The following is a 23,958-nucleotide window of genomic DNA, read 5'->3' on the forward strand; positions in this document are numbered from 1 at the left end:
ATTTATCTGTGACATCAACATGGCAACCAGTATCACTTTCATATATTAGACTGATCGCTGAGTACATTTTTCCAGCAGTCATATCCAAGTAAAGAAAAGAAAAACATTTAAGCTAATTGTGGAGCTCAACACATGATACTTGTTTGTTAATTATGTGGTTTGAAATGTGAAAAACAAATGATTTATTCTATCTTTTCACACATTAAGTTGAAATAACATTGATGTTGTTGGACAACTAAAATGCATGCACCCCTAATATTGTTTCAGCTAGATAAATAGAAGTGATGTGTGTAATAGCAATAAGAGGAATCCCTGATGCCTCCAGATGTAAATCATTTGCAATATAAAGTATCTTGAGTGAAAAGCAAGAGCAAATACAAAATGTTCCTGAACACAGCATTCCATTTAATGGAGGATATTTGCGCGAATGTCTGATCTTTAACGAAACTGATCAAACTACAGCCACACCTTTCACAAATGACTCAATGTTGTATGTGTGTTTAAGAAGAAGGAATTGCACAGGAATGAATGCATGGACTTGGTAACCTCCTGTCCATGAGGAAGACTAAGGAGAGAAGAAGTTATTAAGTTGCATCCCCCCCCCCATCTGTTAAAAGACTTAATGGGGCCCCTTAGCTGTGTGTTGAGCAATAGTTTGTTTGTCTTTGAAAAACAGGAAATTTCAGAAGCACAACTTGGAGAGACAATTTAAAAAGAAGTGGACAGTAGACGGGCGGGAAGTACAGCAACGTGCTTCATAGGAACACTGTGTTTGCCGGCTTGCCTGTGTAGATGAAGAGCACATGAGAAATCCTGCAGATGGTTCCAGAAATGAGTTGCCGCTGGCTTTTCTTTACTAAACAGGGAAGTGTGTCCGATTATATCTCAGCTTGTAATTTAGGTTTTTAATATTTGTTTAGGATTAGTGGGCACAATAGAAGCAGTACAAAGTCCCATTCCCTCAATCCCCAGATGTTAAGGCATTTATGCAAATGTTTATCAAAAACGCATGCCGTTAAATGGACTACCAATGAGCAAAAAACAACATAGACGCGATCCAAAGCCCTCTGGTGAAAAAACAATGTCTGTTTTAGGTTTCAACACAACGACTAGACTCGGAGGAGCATCGCCTGTATTCTCCTGTTGGTCCATTCAGGGAATTGTCAGTTGTACCTTCACTATATTGTATCTGCTTCACAGGACATAAAGACACCGGTGGATCGTGGATAACATAGTCAATATTATCACCAGACATGCTGAGATATAATATCCCTGTGTTCATATGTGTGCACATAAATAAACATGCACAAAAATCCTTTCACATAAAAGGGCAACATTTTCTCCAGCTGAACATGTGCCATGCATCATCAATTCTCTATATAGATCGTTTTAATTGATTGAACGCAAAACACAGTAGTTTGGACGAGTGGTGCTGAATTATTACAACTACATTTATTTCCCATAAAGCTTCCCAGTAGTTATAAAAGGGTAATAATAGTTTGTGGCTAAGCCTGCAGCAGGTAAAGCATCAGCAACGTTGGCATGAAGATAAGAAAGGAAAGTACCACGTTAACACTACAATATATATAGAATTGTTGTTGTGTTGAAGTGTTGGTATTGGTAATGCAGCCCGTAGGAGCAATATGTAGAACTCGGCAGGACCTCAGAAACTAAGGATGGGTCGCCATGTTTATTCTTCAGGCCACACCCACGCTTAGTTTCTAAGGGCAGACAGTGTCATCTGGGTCACCTGGAGGGGCGGACATTGTATTTCCGGAATTTCTTCTGATAATTATTTATTGGGGAAATTGTCACAGATTTAGGCCTATAGCTGTCCAATCTTTGTAAGTCGCCCTTTGTTGGTGTATTGTTTGAATTATATGCATGCGTTTTTATTCCTCATGAATAATAAAATGCCTGGGTGACACTTACTGCAGTAGCCTTGGCCTTTGTAAGCCTTTACTTCCATCACGTTCAGCACATTCTCCTTCACTAGGGGGGATCTAAGTAACCGTATGTCAAAGCCTGAAAAATGTGCACACACACACACACACACACACACTCACACACATAGCTGGACACAGAGAAACAACCCTGCTCTGCAGTTTTCATTAACTCCTATGGAAGTGTCATGGCCCCGTAACCTCGGGGCTCTGGCCCGGACACGTCCCCACTTTGATCCAACAGCTCCTTGCAGCCCTAATGAGCCTCCTCTATCAGCTCAGGGTCATTTGCGATCATCATCAAGATGTCGAACAGAGAGAGAAACCAAATTTGAACAAAGATCAATTCTAATTCATTCAAGCACTGCCACGGCATTGAAAGCATTTCTGGGTAAGGCATCAAGTCACATGTGGCTGAAAGAGTGTCAAGTTGGCGATGACTATCATGTGGTGAGCAAACCGCTCCGCCAGAGCTTGTCATCATTCCTAAACACAATCCTTGTTTTCACTGCAGCCTGAATGAAAACTTTAAACACAAATGGAACTTCAAATACAAACAGCAATCCACACAGTTTCATGATCCATGTGTCCGAATGTAGTGCTACTTTTTTGTGGCTTGACCTTTTCCAAGAGTCACACTTTGTGTCTCTGGCCAGACCTGACGGTAATCAAATGAACATAATTCAGAAGTAGAAGTGCTTTAACATGAGGAGGAGAATAGCTGACTTGGTAGTTGGAATGAGTCTTGGACCAAACCTTCAATAAAAGATTTAACTATAGAAAGAATCATCATTTGAAAGACTTAAGTGATTGAGCTAGAATGAAATTTAAGTAAATATGCTTAACATATGTCTGCTGTGCAGGCAGCCAAAAAAATATGCAAGTGGTTTGTTCAACAAGGGAGGTGACTAATAGAGCTTTTTAGGAGAGATTTTAATTTTTTTTTTAAAAAAGTATTTCCCTGGCAAAAAGAGTTCTACCTTGCAAATTGGATTTAGCTTTTTTCTCTGACAAAGATAAACCCAAATATAAACTGCAAAACAAAAACTCTGTGTTAAACCTTTATCTCATGCATACATCACCTCTCACTGTGAAGTATGGCCTTGACTGTTTTATATCTCTATTAACACACGTACATGTCTCTCAGAACCGGAAGAGAAGCCAATAAACTGACGCCCACACAAAGTTGAGGGGCTATATTCATGGAAGCCACACTATTTGACTTTAAATCTGAACATTCTTACTCTTCCCCCGTGAGTGCATTAGGATAACCATTCCTGCCTTGGATCAGCTGTTGCACATTGGGATGTATTACACAGGCCGCCCACCCACATGCACATGCAATTCTCCAAAAACCTGCACAATGTCACGAGGGGAAACCTTTTAGACTTCAAGATAAACTGTTTTTATCAAGATGCTTTTATTGGTCTGATTTTTTTTCGGCGAAACATCTCTTTACATGGTACAGGACAACTGGTCTTGATATTATGAAAACCCGAAAAAGAAAAATGTTTTCGCATAGACGCAACACATAATTTCTTTGACAAAGTTATACAGCACTGTGACCCTCCCTCTTGGTTCACCTGCTGCCTTTTCCTCGATATTCACCAGTTCCGACTCTTGTGTGGCCTCCGAGCCTCGTACCTACAAATATGAACCATCAATCTTTGTCTCAGTCATGGACTGACAGGATGACCCATAACACTTACCTCAGCACAGAGTTATTCTTCTATACATTTTGGAAACAGATCTGAATATCTTTACCTTTTAAACATATTTTTTTCTGTGACAAGCGGTTTATTTGTGCCTTTGAAATACTACCATATCTTTTAATTCATAGTTAAGAAACAAATGGAAAGTGTTGGTCTCCTGATAGTGGTGGAATGGTGGTGATAATGGTTTCCCATCGAGTAGCGGAGAGAACAGACATCTGCTTGAATGTTCTTGTGTTCTCTGCAGACAAACATCAGCCACCAGGACCCGATTCCTGCTTATCTCATTAGGTGTTATTGTCATTACTCTACAGTACAGTACCTCCCCTGTCTTTCTCCACGGACCAAAGCTCTTCTTGCAACTTGAACAAAAATTTTGGAAGTACTTTGACATCATATTTATCAACAAACCTTCAACCATGTGTCCATTCCTTCCCGAATGTTAAAAACATTAGGCAACAAAAGTCCAGATCAATAACTGAATTAGCAGGCCTCAGCTGCGTGGAATGTCTCTCAACGCTGTTCAATGAACGTGGAGGGTTTGGATCTCAGACCTCAGTGGTCGGAAGTCAAATCTCAAGTGATTTAGCTTTTCTTCCTCACTCGACGACTCTGGCTGGAGGTATTTGTATTTCCTACATTTTTTTAAGTGTCTATTCCCACATTTCTATTGTAACAAAATGGTCACGGAAAAGGAATGCAACTTACCTAACAAGTTGTCTTTGTCTAAGAAGAAAGTCTGTAATGCTCGTCTCTGAGAACCTAAAAAATGGATTTTGCAAGCTTTTTTGTTCAACTGAAAATGACTCATTAGTACGTAGATAATATATGTGATATTGCACCATCCACTCTTCAAATATACCAAAGAGTTTGTATGATAATATAGCTGGAAACATTCCCTGACTGCATTTTTGCAGCAGAGCGAGCTAATAAGAAATCAGTGTGGTTTGGCCATGAGCTGTAATATTTTCGCAGAGATGTCCCACCTGATGATTTGATAGGCTCACTCCCTTCTCTCACAATCAGTTCTTATTTGGGCTAGTGATGCATTCGAAATAATAATCTGCAAGATGAAAATACAAGGCAATATAACTGATTATGTATAATTCATTGGCTCTGTAGAACTAGAACTAGAACTATATCTATCATGACATTGCTGCAGGTGCATTGGTGTGATGTGTGCATTTCCTGTTTTTGTGTGTGTCTTTTTTCCTTGCTATTGTCTTAGGGGGCACGATGTGGCACAATTAATTCATTAATAAACCAGTGCTCTCTGTTCAGCATAGCTCTCATGTGACTGTAATATGAATGCGGATCATTTGGGGATGGTAATGTTGGTTTGTCCACCACTTTTCAGATTACAGATTTCAATTTCTAAACAAAAACTGGTTTAGCATAAAAGCACAGACATGTATGGTACTCAGAGGATGTATCATTTTGACTTTGGTCCTCCCCTGTCTTTTCCACTAGCGCCACAAGCACATTAAAATGTTTAGCAAGTTAAATATTAACTATTACAACTAACAACTATTTAATTGTTTGGTATTAAATTTGTGTTTGGTATTAAATTTGGCACAGCTATTCATTGTGCAGAGGAAATATCCTAATGCCTTTGCTGAGGTTTGAAGTTATGGACAGTAATTTGGAACAAACATTCATGATGAACACTTTGGTGCCCCCTGACTTTACATCTAGTGCCATCATGAGGTTGACATCATCTTTTTTGGTTTATGACTAATACCTGCTAAACTAATGAGTACTTATGAGTTACATTTACTACGTTACATCTACTCAAAGAACTTTTAATACATTTTACTTATCAGAGTAGTGTTAATGCAGCATAGTTTTTACTTTTTTCCCACTTAATAACATTTAGATTTACTTTTAGATTTACTTTACTTTACTTATACATTTTTGTATGCATTCATGGTCCGTTAAGCTGCAGGTGGTCAGCTGGTCCCAGGTCAGCTGGCGCTCCTACCACAGAAACACGTGCACATGTATTGTTTCTTGTTTTCTGGCGGGATGCACAGTTAACTTCAACAATGTGTACATCTATAAGCTCAAATGTATACAAAATAACACCAAATAAGAGCAATTATTATCTTGAGACAGTAAGTGGCTACTGTGACAGAAAATGTGTTGCACTCTTTGGTTACTTGAAGCACTGCTTTCGCAGAAGAAAGAAAGGTCCATCAAGGGCTGTGAAAAAACATTAAATCCTGTGAACTGGACCAAAGGTCAAAGGTCGTTTATAGACAGCTGAGGCGCTCTAGGGACCTGTCACAGAGAGGGAAGTGAGCTTCAACAATCAGCTCAGTAGTAAATAAAGACAAGACAAAGGTGGGATTGTGTTCAAGATGTTGCTTTGAATGAAATGGACAGCGAGCTTGAGAAAAAGATACAATCAATCAAGGCCTTCAACACTGAGGAAGAATCCCAGCTGTCATTGGGTCCTCGTTCACGCACAGAATAATAGACTGAAGAAACATAAGACCTGTGCTTGAGTCACATTTTGATCAAGATTGGAAATTGCTCTTAGAAAACTGCATGTATTTCCCACTTTCTTCTCACAGCACTATCCATGTCTATCGTGTGCATTCGTGTGCACCTCGTCCCAGCAGCTCAAAAGCTTTCCATGTGTCCCTTAAACACAGAATGCATAATATAATGGGGATTCTCAGAGAATGTATAGTTTATGTTTGAGTCAGGGGGGACAGTTTGGTTGGTCCAAAGTTTTGCTGCTTGCTGAGTACGGATAACTTTTTTTGTAAAGAAATGAGTTGAAAGATGACAGCTGGGTGCTGATCTGTTTTTGTAGGCAGACACTTGGACCATAAACTGAAGTACAGGCCTCGCTTGACTTGAGAACTTAATTACAGATGGCAATGTTCAATACTCAGAACTGCAGTAATCCCCATAATACGGTATATTCTTTAGTATATAATAATAATAATAATAATAGTTTCAACTTCTATAGCGCTTTTCAGAGTAGACAAAGGTGCTTTACACAATAGACAATAACAGACGCAAGAGAACACGAATGTGAAGACAAGAGCAAACAAAAACAAACAACAAAATATTTAAGGTAATAAAGAAATAATGAGAAGTAAACAGAAGAGGCTGCGTGGGGCAGAGCGGAGGCCAAGTGCAGAGAATTTATATTAATAGAATAAACTGCAAACTTCATTAACTGATAAATAAAGGTGAACAGCAGACCTTCATAGAAACGAGAGGTTTCATTGTGGTATTTAAATCAGTCTTAAGTCTTGAGAACTCGTTTAGTCTACATGAGAGTTGATCCGACCAGATTGAAGTTGTTATTGACCAAATGTGCTCTGAAACAACACAGACACCTGCCCTCAAAGTTTACTGTTTACCCTTTTCTCGCCATGAAATCATCTGTCAACTTCTACATCTGGAAAAGCCATCCTGCTTGCTTCACCGGGAGATAGGATAGAAAATGTGTTCCACAGAAAGGACAAAGTGTGGCTGAAGATTTAAATGCCTTATGTTCCGCAGGTAATGGGACTACTTGGCATTAGCAACAAATTTAGGCTGATTTTTTTATTCATGAGTTTAGAAAGATTGTTCTTTAGAAACGGATTTAAATCTTGGACAAGACTTAATCCATGTCTGTAGAGCTAACCATGAAACAGCTCTAACACATGCACTCAGTTACACAGCTTCAATGCTATCTGCCAGTTTCATAAATTTGAACAATAATCAGTTCCCCCGATGCCTGCTAAAGCAATAATTCACCCCAAAATGAAAATGAGTAGGTCAGCTCTACAAAACAACAAAGAGGAAACAGAGAATATTCCAAAAAAAGCAAAGACTGACAATAAAGCTACTCCAAAAAGCTTATATTGAAAAATAATCATATGCACTCTCTTTTTCTGTCACCAACCAGCTGCAATATGAGTCTTTGGTTGAAATTCTTACCAAGTTTAGATTTCCTGAGCTATCTTGCTCAATTGTAATGATGGTAGTGATGCCTATCATTGCCCTCCCTTGTTTCCTCATGTGCACTACACGGCACATCCAAGTTCACGTTTGATCCTTTAATCTGAGCTTCCTCTACTGCTGCTGCAGGAATCACACAGACCATTAGCTCTAACCCGCTCTGCATTAGCCTGGTAAACAATGGTGCCTTGATGCATTTGGAGAGATGAGGGTATGCTTGTTTAGCGTGTGAGAACTTCCTTGACATATGGCAGCCATTAGGGTTTTAATGAGCTTCTTCCTCTGATAGCTATTCTAAAGCATGTACACTTGCATTGCCCAGTCTTTCAGGCATGCTATGTCCAAGCCCGTGTCTCGGCAGATGATTCCTACGTCCACACAGCTAATGGCAGATTTGAGGAATTCAATCAGGAAAGAGAGGTACACCGGGGTTAAGAAGAAAGTAGCAAATGACAGACTTATATTTTTTTTAGGAGTCACACAAAATGTTACTGTTCAACTGCTTTATTAGCCACCGAATGATGATACATCCTCTCCTTGTGTATGGACATCCTCAACCTGACTGTGTGGTGGATTCACTGTTGATCACAAAACTTTAGTGTTCAGCTTTTTTGTGAATACAAAGAAATGAATAATAATACTGAAAGTGGAGCACCTTTGGCTGACATTGCATGTGGAAAAAAATGTAATTGTTTTTTTCTTCTTGGATGTAACAATAAACCACCTGGCCTTTTACATCTTAGCAGAGAAAAAAATCTTTCTACCTTCCAGAATGACAGATTATCCTCCAAAGAAGTCTTAGTGGCCTTAAAATATCTTTGTATTTTTCCATGTCCATTTTCTAACTGACACTCCAATGTGGGCACTAGTGGTTCAGTAAGGCTTGTCTCCATTATTGCTGGGTTTTATATATTCTGCCAGAAGCTGCAGCGGCTTTTGAGTCAGTTTTCAACAGCTGATCATCACCATGAACGATTGCTTCACAATGTATTTGCTCATGTGCAGTCAAGAGAGTCCAAAAAAAATGTCTATTATGTAAAAAGTGCTGATAATTCTATGATTAAGTTCATATTACACCAGTCGAGCCCACTTTAAAGGAATCTATTCACCTCTGAGAGCTTACAGTGTTAATGTAGTTTTCAGTGAACCTTTTCAGTAACCTCTCATAAACAGAACGGTTGAGCTGCTTGCCAAAGCAAAGACCGATCTGTCAGAGGTGAGCGTGAGGTCTGTGCTGCAGCTCTTTAAGCAAATAAAGATCATCATGACATGCACACATCAAGAGCTTTAGTGCCATAGCAGCTATAGCGACTACATTTTAGTTAAGGAAAAAATTGACCAAAACTAACAATAAGGCCTGCCATCATTACAGTCATATGGTTACCATCATATTTTAACTCAAAACACAATCTGCTGCACACTTTTGCCGCAATTCGTTACCTTTAATCTGTTAACTGCCTTCAGATTAGTGTCCAGTATCCAGGATTGAACAGTGTTAAAACCAAGAGAATGCAAACAAGATTATATCCTCACCGCATTTTGCTGAAAAGGATTTAGCCTGCAACTATAACAGTTCCATAAACGTGCCCTTATGTCTAACAGACAGTAATATACTGAGTAAAATGAATGTTTTATTGTCTCATCTACTCAGGAGTCAGAACAAAATGTTAATAATAGATCTGGACCTCTGCAGTGGAACTAACTGAATGGAAAGACTGGAAGAGGGGTTAAACTCTCTCCATGGTATGTTCGTTAACTTAAGGTGGAAACCAGACCTGCAAAAGACATCATTGTTCCCTGAAGTTGTGAGAACAACTACAGGAGTTACAGAGACATCATCTTTCACGTCCTGCATTTCATACAATACCTTAACAATTTGTACCAACATGGATCTCTACTAGATGCATTAATATTAATTTTGTGTGTTTGCCACCTCGCCATTTTTTTTGGACTGCATCTTTGAGTTTAATTATGTAACGAAAAAAAAAGAGAAAGAAAATATGGTTTCTTTTCATTCTGAATTCTTTCACAGGCTAAGGTTCAGTGCAGGAGCAGCCATACTAGTCAACTTTATACAGGGCAGATTTTCCCTCTGTCCAATAGTCACATGAAGTGATGTAAGATATTATTGCAGACATGTGGAGGCAGAGGAATAAAGTGGCTTAGAATTCATAAAGGGTGACATTACTAGATGTTTTTTTTTTCAGAGTTTCACTAAGATGCAAATATGTTTGAGCCATATTCAAAAGCACATATTTATTTCAGAGAATGGAGAAAAAATTAAGAAAGGAAACCCAAATTTGCTTACTTTTAAACTGGACAGAAAAGCGTATTGAGCAGGGAGATGTTATAGTGTAACAGAGCTGTCTGCAATGTTTAGAGCGTGTTTTTCTTTACAGGAACACAACATAACACAAGCGAACATTAGCAAGAATGCCTTAAGGATTCGTGAGTCAGCAACTTTTTCCTCATGTGTTTTAATCACCTCTTTCTTCCAGTCTCGACCCACTAACAGGTCTGTACAAGGAGCCACTCACGCGCCATGTGGCCACCACCGAGTCCTTACCACATCTCACTTTACTTTAAACTGTAATACAGTCACAGATGGCTGCTGTTACATTAAAAGCATTACATGTTTAGTTTAATGCAGACAACTTTTAAGAAGGACATACTGTGTGTTTAATATTGTATCCAATTGAAGCACATATTGTCATTTCTCCCTAAAGTTTCCAGACCTGCCCCTCTGCTCGTAGCAACCAATGAATGCTACTCTCTGCAACTATCGAATTGGCACACGAATAAGCACAACTTGATACCCACATACCCAGGCGTATGTTCAGAGGTTTGCATGTATGGCTTTACACAAAGACAGGTGTGTTTAATCTAATTGAGAAGGAAAACAAGCGTACATGGGAGACAGCCCAAGGTCCTGGAGATCAAACGCTCGAGTTTACATGAAGAAAGACGATTCCCATGTGAGGAAATGTGATTTATATTTCAACTGCAACAACTGTAAAGCTTTCTGCAGAGTTTCCCATAGTGAACACTTGGTAATAACACTGTCCGCAGCACTTTTATTGGTCAAGATCATTTCTTAAAGACTACATTTTGTTTTAACGTTGGATGTGTGTGCATGCGTGTGTGTGTGTGTGTGTGTGTGTGTGTGTGTGTGTGTGTGTGTGTGTGTGTGTGTGTGTGTGTATGTTTGAAACATTTTTGAAAGAGAAGGGTTAACAATCTTGTTCCACATATTTCCCTAAAAGTCAAAATAGAGTTTGAATTATGTAGTTACTTCTAGCATCTAATACTTATTCTTAGCCTCCGTTCTTAACCGTCTCATTACATTGCCAAAACCTCCAGTGCAACAAGATCCAGTCTTCGGAAATGTCCATTATCATTGTACTATGAAGTACTCTGAAAACAGCCAGGCTTTTTTAGTGAGGACCAGATGGTTTCTGTCCTCACACTGTTCTGTGCCCGCGCTCTCTTAATTTCACGCAGACCTATGCATACATTTAGCCAAAGCAAAGCCTAATGCAAGTCCTAATAGAGTGAGACAGAGTGGCCGGCAGTCACAAGCAGGAGTAGAAGGCAACTCTTACAGAGCCAGCTCCAGTGTCTCAGCACATGCTTGGGCTGTGTCCAGGCTGTTTATTGCCTCGCAGTGTCAACACCATGGCCTTGGTGTCAGCGGCTGACATACATTTCCATAGTGGGTGCCTTCTGTCTGATATCAAAGATTGGAAGCAGGTGGACGGTCGGCCACCACAACACACAGTGGGCGCCACCACCACATTTTGACAGCGATACCAAAGAGAACAACGTTCAAGAAGCCAATCGCCGATGAGTGCTGAAAACAAGAGGGAGAGGGGGTAAGAATTGTCGGTTGAATTATTACCAGAGCCAGACTTTTTCTTCAACACATCTATGTGTACACTCTCATTCTACTGAAGTCTAGCTGGAGTGAGGGCGCGGCTGATATTCAGAATCTCCAGCAACCCTTCTCCTCCTTCTTCCTTGTGATTTATCTCATATGTGAAGTCCCAGTGTTGATAGTGATGGTGGAAAGATCATCTGCCACACAGTGATCCCAAAAGATGTTATGTTCTCATTAACAAACGCATTGCATGTCCTTAATTCCAGTTCTGGCCAAGTGTCATGCCATACCCACCTCAGTGAGAAGCACAGACCTTGAACTGGTCGCAAGTGTGTCAGCTGTTACAGAGGAACATTGGTATTTATTTGGAGTCACGTTTCTGTTCGTCCAAGATTCACTTTTTTAGCTTTAGCTGCTCCACTCTGTTCACATGCTATTAGCTAACCCTTTTCGTGCCATATAGAGCTGGGCAGTCTACAGCAGGTTTTAGAGCTCTGCTGGGAATAGAAACCAGGTTGATGGGAGCTTTGGGAATGAACGAAAACCATCGGCTAGAATATACAACAATGAACTGCAAAGTCCACTTCTCTGCAGAATCTTGCCGATGAACAGCATCCTTCATGTTCAAGTAGTCATTAGCAGATGGACCAACACCCAAAAAATCAACCAGCCAAGGCAGACAAAAGACAGAGAGACAAACAGAGATGCTTGTGCACACTGTAGAATATGCATGTAGAAGGAAAAGATAGGCAAATGCAGGAAACACCTAAATAAATGTGATGAGGCCTTGAGAATCATCTTCATGACCAAACATCAAGTCCAGTTTGCTTCAAGGTAAATACACAGAGCTCAACATTCTTGCCGCTCTACTGTATCTGCTTCTTCTTTGTCATGCATGAATCACACAGATGACAGTAATAAGTCTGTCATTGAGGAATGTTAAAACTTACAACGCAAATCTATGAACGAAAAAGGATTCCCCGGTGAAACCCTGGCGGCTCAGTGTGCACAGGTTGCCTATTTGAGCTAGAGTTGCAGTCTCTCTTGGTAATTTTGTTATGCTGGAATGTATTTGGCTTCATCCACAGTACTCACAGTTGATCCTGCTGGTCATTTTGTCCATCGAGGAGTAAATCAAGGTTTTTGGAAATGACCCTTTGATCAATTTACTGGTTAAGTGATGAGAAACAACTAAAATGTTTTACTTTCTGTATCCTGTTGGAAACTTGCATTATCCTAAGTAATAGACCACAGATTCATCTGATATATTACTGGTATTGTTGATCTAACCAGGTTCATTAGTACATGCTTTTTAGTTACTAGTGAATTTTAGTTGTAAATATTTGTCTCGTAGCCATCGTCACGAAAAATGGAAATGTAACCCACCTATAAGTGCAATTCGTTATAAGCTTATAAGTCAGAGTTCATACTGTATATTGTGTTTTTTTTTTACAAAGTATCAGGTATTCAGTCTTCATATAATATTATGTGATTTACTATTTATTTAGTGGTTTTCACATCTATGCTCTTACCAATTAATGGAGCTTTCCAAATTTCATGAAAGTTCTGTATTCCTGTAATTGTTTCAGCAGGGAACAAACCTCAACTGTTTACAGAATTATTACTGTTCTCTACATAACATTGTAACAAGAAGATAAAGTCTGACACAACATTGAAGTGTTATGCTACTTTAGTTCAATTATAAAGTATAAGTTGACATGGACCGTACAAGATTTTCCATACACATTCTGAATATATATATATATATATATATATATATATATATATATATATATATATATATATATATATATATATATATATATATATATATATATACATATATATATATATATATATATATGATTTTGTGGATGAAGGAATACAGCAAAAATGCCTTAACACTGAGACTCAAACTCTAAGCTTGCAACACAGAATTATTGGAGCATGTCGCAGCACCAAGCACAGGTTCAGTGAAGGAACCAAGCTGAACAGAGCTGACTCGCTCCTTGTATAACGACTCTGGCAGAGTGAGGATAAATCTGTCTCCAGAGATGTGATAAGGAAAAACGTTTTACAAAAAGAGAAGAGAGAAGAGATGACTTCGAAGCACGGGATGTGCAGGATAGGAAGAAAACCGAGAGGTATTCTAACTAGATCAAATATCGCAATCTGTTCCCTATTTGCCACTCTGATGTGTGAAAACCAAAGAGGCCATGTCAAAACAAACGCACTGGAGAGCTGCCTCTGACAAACAACGACACGTCCATGTGAAAGAGGAAGAACTGCTTGTTTTTTCTGGGAAAGAGAAGGAATCAAACAGGCGAGTGTCTCCAGAGTGTGTGTGTGTTTTTAAGCATGTGGGGGGTTGGAACTAAATATCCTCTGGTCACCATTCTGTCTCAGTGGGACTCTTCCGAAGCATTAACAAAACATCCTCCTGTTTGCGTGTTGACGTAGACTGCAGGGGTTTGGACAGGAGAAAGAACAGACTTTGAATTGTTGTTGTTGTTTTTTTTATTAAATCTGGAAGTGTTTACCATTTAATGATGACAGACACAAGGTTTCCTATCTGAGGGTCAAAACTCTTCATTAGGTATAATGACCCTCATTGATGTCCTAAAATTCTTCAACACAGAAATGTCCCGTAATTTTTGTTCTCTTTTTTTATCCTCTGAGCAATTGCCAGTGAACTAATGGACACTCCAGGAATCACTGCTGCAAAGCAAGAAACAGTCTGGCACAGAGCCCCTCGTAAAACAGCAAATTGTCATTGAGCTGCACAGTGTTAATTAGGGAGCTTTAGAGGTGCTGGTGGGTTTTGCTACTGTTCGAAAGAGCCGGGCAAGCTGTTTCCTCCTGTTTTCTGTCTGTATGCTAAGATAAGATAACCAGCTGCTGGCTTTGGCCTCATGTTAAATGTACAGAAATGAGAGTGGTATCAGTTTGAGTAATCCAATCCATTATAGAAACATTGGGTAACTATTAAAGTTACCCTAAATTGAAATATTGCCATCATCTGTGACAAGATGTGTTCTAGGCTTTTACATCTTTTAACAATACTAAACCCAAACTGCATATACTGTCATTAACGTACCTTTTTTTATAGAGTGGAGGCTCAGTTGGGTTAGCCACAGCACTCCAGGCTCTAGCCTTCAAAGGAAGCCATCTTCTACCTTTAACTACCCGGAGACCCCACAGAGCAGCCTCGTCCAATCACAGCTACACTACGGGCTCATTTTGCTTTTGCAAAGTGAAAGCATACGGTCTGAACTGAGCCTATTAATGCTTCAACAACATGTTGTCCTATGAGGATGTAAGTCAGTTCATTCCCTCACAGCGCTGCACTCAGCTTGTTATGTCCTACATATGTGCGGCTACAATGCGAGGGGTGGAGTATGGAGGTTTATGAACACAAACAACTTTTTTTAATCAGGTGGAAATGAACTCACCATATTGGCACCGCGTCCCTTTGAAGCCCAGTGGACATTGACATATCCGGTCTTCGGTCGTTGCACATTGGCCTCCATTGAAACAGGTATTGACACCACAAACCCCTGCGGATACCACATATCATACCACATTTACCAAAGTATCCATGTCAGGATGATGGAGATCTTTGGTCAGGTAGGTTCCAGCTCAGTGGTTCCAGTTTGATTACTGGACTAACTATCAAATTGATAAACACATGACTACTTCATAGCTATATCAAAACTAGCCCTATGTGATACATGCAGTATGTGTCTATAATGATATTACTCACTATGCAAACAGCCCATCTCTTCACCCTCCTGAGTCCAGCCAGGGCAGCACTTATAAACTGTATTTAAGTCTGCGCTGTACACCTGCCGGTACACTGTGTAGTAAGTTGTCCTGAAGAGAAATTAGGTTATAGTAACATGATTTTCTGAATACAAGTTACAATATATGTTTATATTAAAATATTAACTATTTAAGTAATGTGCATGTGTAAACCACTCTTCTGAGACATCAAGTCCACTGCAGCTGTGATGACAAAGGAGGTGTCTTGATGGAGTAGCAATGATCACTAACAAAGTGTTTGTGCGTTTGAAAAAGTGTGTTTGCCCTCACCTTCTCTCATAGCCTATGCACCACCTGTGGCTGGTGCAGCCCTGCTTCCACACCTTAACCATGCGGGTAAAAGCCTGGACACAAGGCTGACGGGTCCCCAGCATGGACATCTCCTGGTCGGCACAAACATTTGGCCTGTGCATGGAAAAAACAACAACAACAAACAAGAAAGCATTATGACAAACTGGTTCAAGGAATGTGACCAAGTCCAAGCAAGGGATTTACTTCAAACAAATATAATGTATTGAACTAAGAAACCAACAACTCTAGAAACAAACAAATTGAGTGGGTAGAGCTGCAATGTTGGCAATGAAAGCAGAGCATGTGGAGGTAAAGGTGCAAGGGCAAAAGATGACCCTCAGCTGACCGCCCTCCCATGTCGGACAATTGAATGCTGTGATTGGCCAAAACAGCCTCTATGGGAGGGGCTTCACACAATTGTTCAAATATATGTAAAGCTTTTGAGTGTCGCAAACGAGAAAGAGGTGGACATGTGTTAGACTTATAATTGAAGAAAAAAGAAAAACAATGTATTGTGTTGTAATTTTCAAGAGCAGTATGTGAGTATAGGCAACTTTATTTTCCATTGTTTTTTGTATATATTTTGAGATGGGTACAAGGTAACTGAGTTTAGAGGTTAGCTGTACAGGTTCCAATGTTGTGTGGTGTGAGCCTGCTGCAGAGCTAATGTATGTTGGCCAACAAACATAAAGCCCCACATGTTCTACACATGTTCAGTTGCATGGACTTCAGCTCATCACAGACACATTGTTTGTCAAACAATTATACAACTTCCTGTTTGGTGCAAAGTGCTTGATTAAGGTCCGGTAAAAACAAAAAGAGCCAGTCCACAGGACCCTAAAAGCACCCCATAAACAACCAATTAACTTACACAGGAAATACATTTTTTTCTTCCAGAATTGTTTGCATGTTCATGTGCCTGGACGCATGAAGCTTACAAATTCATGATACAGCACAGAGGTTTGTACTGTACAGCATTCTGCCATAAGCAGATTGTGTTGTCAGTGCAGGTATCCTAAACTATCCAGAGATGTCCTACTCCACAAACCATCTGGTTTCAATACACAGCAAACTGAGGTTAATTAGAGGAAGTCTTCTGTTTCTCCTGCAAGGGAAACACTTCTTTCAATCATGTCTAGGACAGTCTATTTAAATTTTGAAACCTTTGGTAGAGCACTATACAAAGAAAAATCTCAACCAAGTGAAAGTTATTTTTGCAGAAACACGTTACAACAGACACATATCCATCATAGGGGACCTGAAAGAGCGACGCCTAGTGGGCATTGAGGGGAGCAAAAGTAACAGAATTACTTGCGAAACTTGGACAATGTATATAACTGTCTTTGTAAAAATAAAAAGTAGTCTAAGCCAAAGTGCTGCCGTCCTATGTTAAAGCATGTGTGCGTAAAACTCTCTCACCTGACTATTCAATGAAAGTTAAGTGCAAATCAAATTTAAAAAATCGGAAATTAACTTAATCATAAAGCGTCACTTACATGCCAAATTGCAGCTCCAAAGATGATGCGATGTGCATTGTGCTGAATAATAGCACCCACAAAATATCTGGGAACATCGTTCCAGACAGTTAGACACACGGAGAGAAGTACTCAATCTGCGCAGCCTCTGTGTCCATCAAATGAAGAGCATCCTGGCGTTAATGGAAGTCCGCCTTAGGACATGACTCCAAGTTGATGTTTGGTTTCTTTGATATTTCCCGAGATCCAGACGTGGTTTACGTTCCCTGGTGAAGCAGGGGGACGACTTATCTCATGTCAATCTCAGTCTTTGAATGGCTCTGAGTAAACGCACCACCCACAGTCACTGAGGGGCCACCTCCAAAAACAGAAAACCGGCGACATTGACCTGTGCATCGACTGTTACCACAATCAGACATTGTGTTTGTATTATCCCTATAATAAATACACGATGTGAAAGTTACATCCAAAGAAATTCTGGCCAGAAGTTATCTAAATATGTCCTATTTAGAAACTATGTGTATATCAATAGAGTGAATGAAGCAGTGTGGAAAAAAAAAAAACTGGCTCAAGGAATGTGACAATTCCAAGAAAGCAATTTACAAAACTCATATAATTTCAAAGGTTATCACAACCTATTGAGTCGATAGGATGATGTAAGCAGAGCATGAACATGTGTTGCATATGTGCTGTAGAGGTAAAAATGCAAAAGCAAAAGATAACCTTAGGCTGACGACCCTCCCATGTCAGACAATTTACTGCTCGGGTTGACGGGTCAAATGTATAAATAGCAATTAATTAAACACTAGATTAACCTCAATACAAAAAAATATGCATGATGAAGAAAATAAACATGATACATTTACAGAGCGCGGTTGAGAATTGCATATTGTTGAGATAAAATTTCAACAATAAATAAACAAATTGGTGTCGCGACGTCACTTCCGGCTGATATTCCTACTTCCTCAACGGAGGACAGGCAGCGAAAGAAGAGAGGAGGGGCCTCTCTCTTATCAACACTGGAGAGGCAATGACAGCTACATGATGTTAAATACTTGCACTTAACTCTACTAATTTGACTATATTTAGACGTCTTTTTTTACCTATACGATTTAACAAATAACGGTACACTCTTCTTTGGAAAGGTTAGCTAGCTGTAGCAACGAACAAGACGGTAAGAAACCAAAACTACCCCGCTAGCTCGAGATGTGTTGTTTGACGTTAGCTTTCGAACCAAAACTAACGTTATCCTCAGAATTGTGTGAACGTAAGTTAGATATCCCGGCAGTTACTTAAATATTAGAGCAGTTTACAGTATTATTCAAATAATGCATAATGCAATGACTACTTTATTCGACAATAATATACACTATTGTTGATATTAGCATTATGTTAGCATGTATGTTAAAGAAACTATATAACGCTATTCCTAAATAGCAGCTGTGCAGCAGCTGTATAAGCTATTCATTTATTACAGCCAAGACTCCTGCAAAATTGGTACATAGACTATCGTTGTGTTCGTGTTCAAAGTCAGAAGGCACCAAGTTATCATATGATGCTGTCACGAGAAAATGTCCACCTCTTATTCTGGCCTACAGCTGATCAGCTGCACCAATATTTTCTGAGGAGATAACGCAAGATATTTTCGTCTTGTGGTCTCTGTGTAGTAACTGTCACCAAAGCGGATGTGCCAGCAGGTGTGCTGCCATGACAAGTTAAACAGGACCGAAACAAAAAGAACACCTGGAGCTCTCATGTTTGCGTGTTCTCTACCTTTTGTGACCTTTTATATGGCAATCAACTAGATCTGTGTGAATGAACAAATCCTTCCTCACAGCAAAATGAACGGGGCAGCATTCCCTTCCCCCATGGCAGAGATGGCAGAGATGAACCGTATCCAGTATGAGCTGGACTACACCGAAGGGATCAGCCAGAGGATGCGCATCCCTGAGATGCTTAAAGTGGCTTCTCAAGGCCGCGAGGACCCCAATCTTGGATCTCAGGAGGTCCCCCACAGTGTCATAATGCAAGTCCCAGAGAGAATTGTGATTTCAGGTCAGCATTTTGTCAATGTAGGGCTGTGATTTCTGTTCTTTTAAAAGTATTTTTTTATTACTTTTAAACTATGTATGTCATTGGTGCTTGCTGACTATAATATAGCTATCATGTGGCTTTGTTGTGACTGGATACTAGCTGTCCCATCAGTGGCTCAGGACTTTGTCATGAGAATTATTTAAGACTGAAAATGAAACTAAAAGTCTTCAGGCACAACACTTGTGAAGATAAATTTAATTGTTCAACCTAAGCATTACATTCTCAGTAGATTGTTTCAATCAAGTAAAGTATAAAATGCATCAATCTGTAATTCACACCTTTCTTTGTCAGGAGACAGTAATGACCCCCAGTTCCCCAGACCCAGGGACCTGGACCTAATCCAGTCAACACCACTAGAAAACCTGTCTCTGAAGACTCCACCCAGAGTCCTCACCCTCAGTGATCGGCCCCTGGACTTCCTGGAGGAGGAGCAACAGGCGGCTCCAGACAGTGAGGAGGTGGTAAGCAATACGTCATTAATTAGTCTTTTACAAGGACAATGCATAAAATCAACTAATTGACTTAAATAGTTTACTTATACTAAACCTTAACCTAAATAATATTTTTTGTAGCTTCGGATCCAAACTAAAGTACGGCGGGAACGTTCAGCCAGTGAGAATGCAGCTGCCCGTCAGAACACACAGATGATGCGCAACGATTCTGCGTGAGTATTGGTCTGGATATAACATCATTAGCTTGGTAGCGACTCCATCTTACTTCTACAAGCATGCACTTGCATCTTTCTTTTGGTTCTATGTTCTGTTTCCCTTTGGCTTTATGTAATGTATCTGGTTGTCTGTAGTCACTGCCGTTATAAGTCCTTTTTGTTGCCAGAACTTTGTAGCCCTCCGTGTCAATTTTGAACTCGGCTGTTTTTGTCACTGAAAGTAATTCATTAACACCATCATTTCAAACATTAAAATACTAACATGTTTTGATCTGATCATTTCCCAAAAAATTGATGTCTGGAAAATGGTAGAAAATATTACTATTTAGTGCATAAACTATATGTACTGATAATCTGGGGACCTGTACAGGGTATTCCCTGCCTTTTCCCAATGTCAGCTGGGATCGACTCTGGCCTCCTTTAGTGACCCTGAATAGGATTAGCGGTTTCGGATAATGGATGGATGAAGTGTATAAACCTACTTGAAAACCACACTTGCTTCTCAACAACACTTGTGGATACAGAAAAGATAACATAATAAAATTACATTTAAAAATAGTGATCCAGGCTTTACATTTTACCATCTGTATTGTAGCTTTATTGTTTAGGTTACAAAAAGTTGAGTGTATTAGGATTGGCACGTATTACGATTTTTCTGATAATGCCACAAAAAACAAAACATGTCCCGATCATCAAATGCATGTGAGGTTCTGGTACTACTTTCGTTCACATCTCTGTTTTTTGTTGGGTATGTTATATGTTAGTGAAGCACCGTTTCTCACTGTGTGAGTGGTTGGCAGGTTAAATACAATGACTGCAATATTACTTTTACTTATTTTCACTCGGTTGCAATTTTTACAAAGTCGGTAAAGTTGAGGACAGTTTCTTTTCCTTATATCTCTCCCTCTCCTTCCTCCTTCCTTTCCTCTGTTGTCTTGTTCTTCCCTTGGCCTCTGAATTGGCTGCTCTTAATGGTGGACATTGAGCAGTGCGACCCCGTCCCCCACGGCCACTGTCCACCCTTGCCCCACTCTCACCGTGACCGAAGAAGAACACAGCCTGTACAGCGCTAGCGGTGTTTTATCTTTCCTCCAGTCCACTACACGTCGGGCCTACCAGCAGGTCTTGGAGGTCATGGACGAGAACCCTCGCAGGTGACCTCTCAATCATCGGGTCATTTTTGCCTGAATAAAAACGTGGCTTACTAGATATTGATCAGAGAGGGAAAGGGAGTGCTGCAGGAATGAGTCCACAAACCCGTAAATGAGTTGGTGTATTTGCCTTCTGGTTCCCTCAATGGATTTTTGGTTAGATTTCTGTGGTTCAACACCAGTGAGAGATCGTAATGTTTTATTCTACTCTATAAAATATGTCAGTTGGGAATTTTTAAGTCCTAAAAAAAAAAAGGCGGCAACTAAAAACAACATCTATAGGTCTTCACTGCATACACAAGCCTTTAGTTTAGCAGGTGGTGATATGAAGTCATGCAGCTTGTCTATTTTTTCTTGTGGCAATTGCATTTATGCTTAAAAACTCTTGAAAGTGGTTTACATTTGTAAATATTATCTTGCAGAACAAAACATGTCAGTATCATAAATATTTGTTTCCCATTTTGCAAAGGGAACTAGCGCAAAGCTAACTTCCGGGTTGACCTACAAACATACGTCATCCCTGCAGCACTCACTACTGACTGCTTCAGTTGTTTTGACTTCCTCGACATCTCTTTAAATCTACTTTTGATTTCTCCTGTTTACACAAGAAGGGGTGGTGTTTTTTAAAGGTTATTTTGGCCCTTAGTTTTACATAGCTATTTCTAACTGCCTACTTGTAACATTCAGTAACAATATTAATACTGCATGTATTAATCAAAATGTAAAGAGTTTCGAACTAAATTGAATGTACCTTTCAGGTGGAAGTAGTGATGGAAGTTGAACCACTTGTTAAACTTGTACTTGTCAATCAATTTCGATTTCAATTAGGTTTTGGAAGAAAGGATGAAATGATTCCCTTTTAGGAAATGTGTTTGTTGCATCAGGAAAATGCAACCTAAAAACATATGAATCCATTGTAAAGGTTTTATATAAGAACAAGAAGAACCCGAAAGGTTTTGCAACAGTTTGAAATTTTGACTGTTTGCCCTTCTTTGGGAAGCAAAGAGGTGTCCGCAGAGAGAAGGGCCTTCAGAAGTTACTACCAGTCTGTATTCATACAACCTGCCCATTTCAAATAATTAATAGACAAAACGTTCCTTCACATTCTTAACCTTGTCGCCTGGTCGGTAAAACTTTTCTGAAAAACCAAAGCTTTAGAAATATTGTGATCTGTTATCTGAAGGATAAGGAAAAATAAAATAAGTCTTTAGAAGGATTAGCCTGTTGGTTTCGAGGACAACCCCAAAAAGTGTAGTTTTGCGAAGGACATGGAAGGTGTGTGCATGCATACCATCAGTCTATGTTGCTCTATCTCTCTTATTTTCCCTTTTCCCAACCCTGTCTTTCCCAACCTCTATAGCAAACCATCCCTGCGAGGGGGGTCGGCCTCAAGCTCCAACCCCCTGCATGACTCCAGGTAACTTCACCTGGCATTTAGCCTTCATTCTGATCCTTTGTCCTTTTCCTCATCCTTTCCTACCTTTTCATTCTCAATTCCGAGTCAAGAAACAAGATTAAGCAATAACAATTAGTAGAGTAATCGTTTCAAATTAGGTTGCTACTTTGAGGTATATGCTAAAATGACGTAGATAATACACTCTCTTGTTGTTGAATTCATTCTCAGACCGACTGTTCTCCTTTCCAGGCTTGCACTATCAACGTATGAAGGTACACTGGACGCGGGGTCTGATGACATGACTGTAGTTGATGCAACAACGCTTCGACGTCAGGTGAGTTCTAAATAAAGACACTATCTCCATTTTGTTGCAAGATAGCTAATTGTGGAAACTCTGTCACTGAGAAAACTTTTCTTATTTTTTTTGTTTATATTATTGTCCTGTCATCCCTAGGACAATTTCCTACCGGTCACTCATCATATTTAAATACACATGTCTCTTTAACATTACACTTTCACATACACCTACAGTACACTTGTTTGTAGTACTGTTATCTGTTTGTCTGTGCACTCTATTTTATATTATATTGTAAATGTAATATGTGTTTAATTGTTGATTGCTGTTGTTTGTCTAATGTATGCAAAGACACATTCCTCGTATGTGTAACAAACCTTGCAAATAAATGGTTCTGATTTATCTGCAGCTCATCAAGTTGAACCGTAGACTGCAACATTTGGAAGAGGAGAACAAAGAGCGAACAAAGCGAGAGATGATCCTGTATTCGGTCACTGTAGCTTTCTGGCTCGTCAACACCTGGGTGTGGTTGCGACGTTAAAGCCCGGCCTATTTTTCTGCCATCACCGTGACAGAAGAACGTACTATCCTTCATTCTGTGTCAAATGTTAGCCAACCGCTGCACTCAGTCCCTATGTGACAAAGACCTTGTAACATGTGTACAAGGCCGGTTGACCATAGGGCTTATATTTTGATTTGGTTTATTTAATACATGTACAGTTTTATTTTTTTACTCTTGTTTCATCCTGCCTCACGTTTGTCTTTTTTTGTCTTTATTATCTATCTTCTTGCGCGATGCTAAGCATGATTTATTGTAAATATTTGTCTGTGTCACTCAGAGTTTTGGATAGAAGTCATCCAGACATAGCATAAAGCATAGTTTATCAAAATCGAAAAAAATGGAGTTGCAGTGTGGAGATGTAACATGCTGGATATTTATTGGCGGAAGAGTATTATGTAACTTGAACTGGGAATGTAATACAATTTACTAAAACCATACATAATACGTGTTGTCCTGGATTTCTTTTATGAGGTGAAATAATTTACCTCTTACCTGAAAAATGACTACTATATTCTGTTCATATTTCCACAGGCTATATATTTTAAATCATAATTCATGCTGAACACTGATGTTTAATTTTTCAAAAACAAATACTGTACATTTGTCTTTAGATGCACTGTGTAGCTTTATTAAAAAAAAACTAAAAGAGATAAATTCATTAACATCTGTTATCTTAATATAATATTAAGATGGTATTGCTGCAAAAT

General features: G+C 39.4%; 2 protein-coding genes across 6 annotated transcripts in view; one reads left to right on the forward strand and one right to left on the reverse strand.

The window, feature by feature from the left end:
* The window catches only part of egfem1 (EGF-like and EMI domain containing 1), a 51,302-nt gene extending 35,334 nt beyond the window's left edge, over positions 1–15,968 (reverse strand). Inside the window, 4 exon segments of the mRNA XM_068585911.1 lie at positions 14,951–15,055; positions 15,262–15,371; positions 15,591–15,725; positions 15,958–15,968. Coding sequence (XP_068442012.1) covers positions 14,951–15,055; positions 15,262–15,371; positions 15,591–15,725; positions 15,958–15,968 — 361 coding nt within the window.
* A 2,080-nt stretch (positions 15,969–18,048) lies between these two features.
* mffa (mitochondrial fission factor a) lies at positions 18,049–23,693 on the forward strand. Of its 5 annotated transcripts, none has more exons than XM_068585567.1 (8): positions 18,049–18,260; positions 18,924–19,141; positions 19,472–19,641; positions 19,753–19,844; positions 20,837–21,001; positions 22,359–22,415; positions 22,644–22,728; positions 23,099–23,693. In XM_068585567.1, exons 2-8 carry the CDS (start codon positions 18,928–18,930, stop codon positions 23,228–23,230), a joined length of 915 nt encoding a protein of 304 aa, XP_068441668.1. In that variant the 5' UTR covers positions 18,049–18,260; positions 18,924–18,927; the 3' UTR covers positions 23,231–23,693. The 5 variants fall into 5 exon arrangements, with proteins under 5 accessions (XP_068441668.1, XP_068441669.1, XP_068441670.1 ...); XM_068585568.1 differs by having other exon boundaries at positions 19,472–19,638; XM_068585569.1 differs by lacking the exon at positions 22,359–22,415.
* The last annotated feature ends 265 nt before the right edge of the window (positions 23,694–23,958 follow it).

Source organism: Clinocottus analis, unplaced genomic scaffold (genome assembly GCF_023055335.1).
Source record: "Clinocottus analis isolate CAN_PGR_092001 unplaced genomic scaffold, fCliAna1.0.p SCAF_2, whole genome shotgun sequence".
Taxonomy (NCBI): Eukaryota; Metazoa; Chordata; class Actinopteri; order Perciformes; family Cottidae; genus Clinocottus; species Clinocottus analis.

What these genes read in the sequence shown, in the direction of transcription:
- mffa (XM_068585567.1), top strand. Translation starts at nt 18,928, where the DNA reads ATGAACGGGGCAGCATTCCCTTCCCCCATGGCAGAGATGGCAGAGATG. An exon ending in ATGATGCGCAACGATTCTGC is followed by an intron (nt 19,845 to 20,836) that starts GTGAGTATTGGT and finishes GACATTGAGCAG; the next exon opens with TGCGACCCCGTCCCCCACGG. An exon ending in AACCCCCTGCATGACTCCAG is followed by an intron (nt 22,416 to 22,643) that starts GTAACTTCACCT and finishes TCTCCTTTCCAG; the next exon opens with GCTTGCACTATCAACGTATG.